Raw genomic sequence first — 8626 nt, 5'->3', positions numbered from 1 at the left:
GTACACCTAATACTATCACACAATGATATCGACTATTTCATTATACAATACAACGATCTTTATACGACTCATAGATAATCAATATATTGTATCATCTAAAATGTTTTGCTGAAAAAGACTAAAAGATTAGCCGAAACATGTACAAGCAATGATATAATATAGAATTATTTTAAAGAAACAAAACCCATACAGCACAGAACGTTGGGAGAATGTTGCAATATTGAATGTTGAATGTCAATGTCTTATCAATGTTGTATCTATATTGATTCTTCTACATTAATTGTTAATGTTGCTGCAACGTTGAAACAATTTAAAATATTAAATAAATTGAACCACAAGTTAAATTTTTTATTGATTTTTTTTCATATTGATTGTTAATGTTGCAATGTTGAAATGATATTGAATAAATTATATATCAAAACTTATTTTGTAAAAAATGAACAAAAATAAAATGTCATATATAAATAGAAAATTTAAATCATTTAAATTGATCTTTTAATGAATTTTATTTCTAAACGATATATGTTTACACGAAAATTGGCTGCGTGTGCAGAATGCTCACACATATGGTATTGTTTGTGTTGGCTGTCCGATGCGCGATGTCAACTCATGGTCTTTTTACACATCTATATGTTACAATTATAAATCCACTACATTTACTAACATTCAGTGTTCGTGGATTCATCGAAGTTGCAGTTCCCGTACAATTGCAGAGGTTAAATCGTTGAATAGTATACAAGATTGGATGGGTGACTTAGGAAAATAAAGAAATGAATTCTCAGACGAGCGAAAAGCGTTTTTTTTTAATTATAATTTTGTCGTGTGTTTTTGGAATACGATGTTAATCAATAATACTTATTTTAAAAAAGAATAATTAAAGTTCTTAACATATAAAATAAACAATAAATAAAAAAACAGGCAATTAAGAGCCTAAATTCGCAATAATTGGATCGATTATATCAACATATATTTCTCTTACATATGTATAACAAATACCGAACATTTCGACTTAATTCAAACCGAATCTTCAGCAGTCTTGTATAATACAACCTCTTGATAAATAATTCGAGACATCTTGGTTTTCTTGTGTAATATAACTTCCTTAATACAAATCAAGTAATCGAGAATTGAAGTAATCAACTATAGAAGATGGCTTGAATTAGCCGTCATATTTTCTGAAATTATTCGAGATTTTTTCAAATTTTACTTATCTAAGATTATTTTATACGAGTACATAAAGTATTATTTCTTCAGATCACTCCAGAATATCTTTATAGATCATTATGATAAATATTTTTGAGAACATTAACTATAGATTTTCACTATTTAAGAAAAAAATCCAATTTTACAAAACAAATGTTTATTGGATACAGGAACACGAAAATATAAATTTTCGTAAATAGAATATGTATAGATAATAATAAATTTACTACTCGTAACGTTTGAGATTTTTTAATATTGACAAAGCAATATCCAATTAAATATTAATATAAATATTAATAAGTACTTTATAAAATAAAAAATTCAAAAAGGAAAATTGAATAAACAGGCAATTGGGAATTGGCGCTATAGAGCACGATGTGCAGTTTTCCCGTACAGTACACTAACATTGAATCAATATCTCAGAAATGTTGATTTGCGAACATTGCAGTAATGCGAAATGTAGATTCAATGTTGAAGAGATGTTGCAGAAACGTCTAATGTTGAATTACAATGTGTGTGAGACATAAAAAATATTTCTTATATTAATTAATTCAATTTTATTATTAAAATAAATATAAACAATAAACGAAGAAACGGACAATTAAGAGTCTAAATTCATAATAATTGGATCGATTATATCAACATATATTTCTCATCTTATATATATAACAAATACCGAATGTTTTAAATACCGCCATCTAGTATCAGACGGTGCAACCGTACATTTTTCCTCTAGTCGACGACATTAATAAATAAAATCAAAGATTTCAGGTTTTGCACCGCAATATCTCCGCTTGTAGAGTATGTAGAGAAAAAATAAAAATACTTTCATTATATATTTTAAGTGGATGCAATCGATTAAGCACACTTAGAACCTGATCAATTCTAGTCCTTATTGAGATCTCAATCCCTGGCAACTCATCAGCTCGTTTAAAGTAACCACGGCAGTGTCGCTGCGCGTAACTTAGCGTTGAGACACTATCAGTATCTCCAGATACTCTAAGATAATCTTGGATAATATGAAGTAATATTTGATAATCTGGAATAATTCGAGATAGTATTAGGTAATTTTAAATAATCCGATTTAAAGGTAATCCGTATCAAGGAAATATTTAACTTTTTCGTACATTCCGCTCGTGTGTGACCAACCCCCCGATTTTTTTTAATCATTCAGACTTTTCTGATATTAACTAAACATCTTGATAATTTGATTGATTATCATATCTACAAAAAGTTAAATATTTTTAAAATTAAACGGCTATCGTGTCTATTTACTTAATCGCACACTGAAAAAATTAGCAAAAAAATGTTTTGTGAAAAAAATTGGCAAGTTTTTGTATACAGGTATCATAAGCAAACTGGAACATCTCAGTGAATCAAATGTTGATGCTTTCTGGTTATCTCCGATTTATCCTAGTCCGATGATTGATTTTGGTTACGATATTTCCGATTTTGTCAATATCGACAAAACATTTGGCACTATGAAGGATTTTGAGGTACTCGTAAAAGCCACACATGCTGCATCAATGAAGATTATTATGGATTTTGTTCCTAATCATTCGTCGGATCAGCACGAATGGTTCCAAAAAAGTTTACAAAGCATAAAACCTTATACTAACTATTACATATGGCATAAAGGCAAGGTGCTACCAAACGGAACGATTACAGTGCCGAATAATTGGGTAAGTAATTGGATAATTCGAAGCTACATGTAACATGACTGAGGAGACAGCAGAGACTGAAGCGAGAAATGTGAATTGTTAAAGTCGGTAAATTAATCCAAGGTTGAACACGCGAGCGCACACGCGATGTTCAAATTTTATATATCCTCTTTCGTGTTCTCTGAATGAGATTAAGCGTAGCTTTTATTATTAATTTCCTATCTCATAGTGTGATATAAACAATGCTTAAGAGGATTCTAAAGCAATCTGTATTATCGACTTATCAATTAATTTTTGTATAACAATTATTTTTTTCCTCTTTTAGAATTGAAAATTCTTTTTCAGGATTAAAATATATACATCTGGGAAGTGGAGTTTATGCTGAGAACATAAAAAATTTTTAAATTGAGATCTTTACTATTTCTTAATCCAATGTAACACTCTGGAACAAATGTTGTCACATTGTGACATTTGCTTCATATAAAAACTGTACAATCTATATTTACAAAATAGTAATCCACAAACTAATTAGTCTGTACAAAGAAACAATTCTTCCAATAGAATTCTTCCAATAGAATTGAACTTAGACGTGTAATTAAAATGTTATTGTTATACGAAAATTTATGTGTGCGTGAGATAATGATGTACATCTGATACAGAAAGGTTGCAACACTTTTTTTTCGATGAGTTTCGGAATGCAGCCTACTCACAGAGCGATTCTTATTTATCGATCTATAAGTAGAAATCAATGAGCAAGCTGTAACCCATCGAAAAAAAGTGTTGCAATCTTTCTGCGATCAACTGTATTACGTATACACATACTATGTATAATGATGTATCAGTGACACGTAAATCGTCTGTGTATAAATTTTATTTACACTATGATCAATTGTTTTTAAACTTCTTAATATTAGAGGATGAGCCAACTTCCTATAACAACCTATAACATTCAAATATCGTATAATGTGTTGCCTAAGCCGGCCACATACGTTCAAACAAACTTGTCGTATGTTTGTACAAATTACATGAACGTGTGTAGTGCCTTGCGACAACTGTACAGTTCTGTCATCTACACGTTTCAATAAATTTGCACAAACTTGTACAAGCATGTACACTCGTCAGCAGAAAAGTTGCAACACATTTTTCCGATAAATTCCGATAAGTTTCGGGGCTCACAATCAGCATTGCTCATGTAGGATAGTTATACGTAAAAGATCATTTATACTGACCGTAATTTTGTTAACTTGTGCCTTAATCTGTAAGAATTGACTATCACGAGTGTAAATGGAATAATTAACTATGATTGATATATTAATCATTATTGAATATTTAATATACGCTTATACATTTAATTTCATGTACAGCAATTTTTTGTATGCACCAATCCAGTTAATGCAAGAAATAAAATTTGTTATTATGATTATTATTTATTATGATTAAACGCGTTAATTAAGTTCTAATTAAGATCTGTTTGTGTTTAAAATCACCCAAAATTTTTACATTTAAAATAAAATAAATATACATTTAGATGTTAAAGAAAGAGAAAGCGAAGATGCTAAATAAAAAGTATAAGCAATACATGAACAGACATTCTGATTAGATTTTAAAAGTGACACACATGATCCAATTTATGTGTGCAAATTGTTTGTGCAAACATATCGAATAAATTTTCATATTTGCTCAAGTCATGTGCAAGCCAAAATAACTGTGCAGTTCTGATACACAAGTTCAAATAAATTTGCACATGTAGCTTGCACAATCATACTTAACAAGATTATTGAATGTGTATGACCGACTTTTTTTCGCTTTACATTGAGATGCATGAGTGATCTCGCAGTTATTTAAATTTCACATTTGAAGAGATTATTCGAGATTTGTTAACGCATAATGTATAAATAATTATATAAATGTTTAAAATATTTAAAAATGTTAATAAAATTATAAAAATGTTAAAAAATTTATAAGCTATATTAATAGAAATATTTGAGATTTAGTTATAGAGATAATAATTGATTACTCTTAAAAATATCTTTCATTAATTATTAAGAGGTTATTTTACATTAAACTAATTATCTAGATATACATATGTATATCTAGATATACATTACAAATTATCTTCAATTAAAATTAAATTTCGGTTTGTAATTGTAATAACAAAAACAAGCAGATTTTTTAAAATTAAATTATAAAATAAATTATATAATACGTAACTTCTGAAAAACTTATTCCATTGCTCGACATATCTGAGAAGGTAGTATTTCAGCGCTAAGACAATCGCGTGAAATCAAAGATATACTGAGAGAAAAATGTCGAAGTATTATGAAGCAAATGTTATTTGCGAAATTTGATTGTAATTATTCAAAATATACATTTCTGTGAAATATATCTCATTAATTGCAAAAATATATAATAGATGACTTTGCTAGGAATAAAATTTTATTTCGCCCATATTTAAATAAATATTTCAGTGAAATATATTTCTCACAATTATATATATTTCTCAAATATATTTTTAGGCATTTTTTTCTCAGTGTACTGACAATCCATCGCGATTACAAGTTTTGTATGCGTGAAATGATTCATTAATTACAAAATTATAAATATTATATAATATAACACGATCACATGGCGCGTTTACTTGCAACATAAAATAATACCGTGTAATAAAGTAATTTTTTTTCTTCACACGTAGAAGACTCAAATTGTCCACAAAAATAGAGACAAAATGCAATACGGACGTACATGTCATCTCGCGACATCAAATCATTTTATGTACATTTGAAATTGTATACATATTTGAAGAGATTATTTCGGCTATGGTGTAAAATGAAATTTTGCGATTGTCTGAAAATTATACATTTTTATATAAAATTCGCTAAATGAGAAAATGATAAAAGTTAAACGGTTAGAATAAAGCAAAATAGTGAAAATATGTATTCTTAATATGTATTGAAAAAATTGCTCAAAATTTTCGAATTTTCTACAAAAGCAGTTATGACGCATTTCCCTTGAACTTAGTTGTATACATAATGCAACATAAACATAGTGTGCTTGTAAGATAAATTTGCGCATAGTAATGTGCTAACCTCATTTTCCGCCATTTTACAACATATATATTTGCACGATTGTCATATTTGAAATGATTAAAAAATACATTAAATGAAAAATAATAAATCATAGTAAAAAACTAATAGATAAGTAATTATTTACTATAAATGATTATTTACTATGTGTGAAACTGTTATAGCAGGCGTATTGAAATAAAATTCGCCAAAAAATGGTGAAAAAAGATCAAGCTCTGATTGCAGCAGATAAACATGCGCAAGAACACATCATGTCTACTTGCATGTGTCGGTACCAAGCATTACCGCAGAAGCAACACGAATGAAACGTCATAATCACAAAGCCGTAATCCTAAATTTTCGTCTCGTCGAAAGATTGCGATTAACGTCTTATTCTTATGACTAACCAACGGAAAGACAGGCATAACTTATCGCTTGCCTCGTAGTCAATCAATTTATCACTTTTTATTATCCTACAGTTTTGACTAGCCAGCCAGTATCCATAATCCGTTCTTAATCTCAAAACCATCTCAAGCAATGTCTTAAAATGTTAATACGGCTCTTTAATTGGTTCATGACATCTCAAGCACTAGCTTAAGATCATATTAAATCATGAGCAAAGTCTATGGATTCCGCCCTAACTTTTACGTGCAATGACTTTAAAGCCGCGGCTCGATTTAGATTTACAATGCTTACGAATCATAACAAGCTGTTTGACATTATTACCAATTTTTTGGATTATAACAGAACTGAAAATTATAAAAAAGTTGTAGCCGAAATGATTGCATTTCATAAAAAAAAATAGGAGTCAACATGTTGAAAATCTACTTTTTGCACAATTATTTGGATTTTTTTCCCTACAACTTGGGTGATTTTAGTGACGAGCACAGCAAGCCATCAAAATATGAGCCGTTTCAAAATATTGCTACAATCAAACAACGCTTTAAAAGAAAAGACTCTCGTCATATTAGCAAATATTGCCGTCAATTTATCACGATACAACAAAATCAGCATACTTAAATGCCAAAGCAAATGCTTGTGTTTTCTCATGAAATAATTTGTTCTTTTTTTTGTACATTCAATTAATAAATTTATAATGATATGCATATCGTTATTAACGCATAACTCGCGGGTTCCGCCGAAGGTTCATAAACTCTACTGAGCAACGCCGACCAGTATCGTTTCCGCTCGTATTGTCGGCCGGCAAAGATCATCGAGTCAGATCGGAATAATACGAGCGAAACAATACGAACAACAATCCGTACATACTCGCGAATTGTTGCTCACGCTTGCGATTCTTTTTCGCTCCTGTCCGAATCTACTAATACTGACTCCTAGTGGCCAATTCTAGAATTCTCGACAGTGATCGACCGGTCTCCTGCATCTAGCCACTGCACCGATGGAGTAATCCCAGAGAAAACTGCCAATAATAGCCGACCAGTTGCAGTCCTTGCGCTGTTGCACCGATACTCTCTGAGGCCAGAGCGTACTCTGTCCCCGCCGAGCTTTCTCGGCCGCCGGCCAACCGCAGCAGTTTTCTCGCACCGCGCCAGCATGGAGGATGAGTGCGCTCTGTCTCCGTCGAATGATTCTTAGTCGTCTAGTGCAAACGCTTTCGCTGTACTTACAACCAGTAGCCAGGGATAAAATTTTCTCCGCCTTCGCCGAGAGTTCTTGGCTGTCGATTACCAATACTATCAACTTCACGCTCCTTGCGCTCCTCGCGTCGAGACGAAATATCGCGCCGTGCGTCTGACGTGTATCTACGTTCACGCCGACCAATCAGCTGTGCGCCGTAGCTGTTTGCCAATTATATGTACTAGAAACCCTGTAGGGTAACAGAAATTCGCAAAGTGTCACGTGATCGATATATTTCTCTGATTGGCTGGAGTAATTCATAATAGCTGCCGTATTAAATTTATCAATATACTCAACATCGACTGCTGTCGACTGCTATGAAATGAGTAAACATCCTTCAATGTTTTGTAAATATTTATCTATTATTTCATGCTTTGCATTAAATGTTGCATACCTTATGTACAGAATTTACATCCATCATCACCATGTCATGAATTGCGCCACATATTGTTGTAGTAATAACAGTGTTATTTCACAATAGTCGACAGGAATCGATGTTAAGTATATTGATAATAAATTCAATAAGGCCGCTACTACGAATTATTCCAACCAATCAGAGAAATATATCGATCGAGATTTGCGAATCTCTGTTACACTAGAGTCTCTAATATGTATGTGCCGTATAGCATTCACGCTGCGTCATAAAAAGCCGTCTGTGACATCCAGCATGCGAAATCGCATTCTGGGAAAGAATACACACTCATCCACGCACGCATGCACGCATGCCTAAACGCGCAAAACATGTACAAATCCGACACATTACACGTACATCTTTCATATTGTACGTATATACATTTACATATATTAAGATTTTAATAAACACATTATTCATACTAGAATCGTATTCTTTTTATCCGCTTGCATCTCTTTTTTTCGTTTGAGCCTCTTTTGCTTTCCGAGCCGAAATGTCCGAATCCAACGAGTTAATCTGCGCGAAAGTTAGATTGTTTCAAATTTTTTGTTTAATTTTTTGTTTAAAATTTAACATAATTTAATAACTTTAATTTAACATAACTTTAAATTTAATTTCTTTATTTTGTTAGAAAAACGAATAATAAAATT

The 8626-nt window shown here is 31.2% G+C and overlaps 1 protein-coding gene across 1 annotated transcript in view; it reads left to right on the top strand.

Annotated features, from left to right (window-relative positions):
- LOC105620429 (alpha-glucosidase-like) overlaps positions 1 to 8626 on the top strand; it is a 36744-nt gene that overhangs the window by 13962 nt on the left and 14156 nt on the right. Inside the window, exon 2 of the mRNA XM_012201923.1 lies at positions 2548 to 2885. Within this exon, the coding sequence (XP_012057313.1) occupies positions 2548 to 2885 (338 nt within the window). The remainder of the gene's footprint in view (positions 1 to 2547; positions 2886 to 8626) is intronic.

Source organism: Atta cephalotes (assembly GCF_000143395.1).
Source record: "Atta cephalotes unplaced genomic scaffold scaffold00026, whole genome shotgun sequence".
In the NCBI taxonomy this organism is placed as follows: domain Eukaryota; kingdom Metazoa; phylum Arthropoda; class Insecta; order Hymenoptera; family Formicidae; genus Atta; species Atta cephalotes.
Note: the sequence above shows the minus strand (reverse complement) of the source record. Positions and strands in the feature narration are given on the sequence as shown.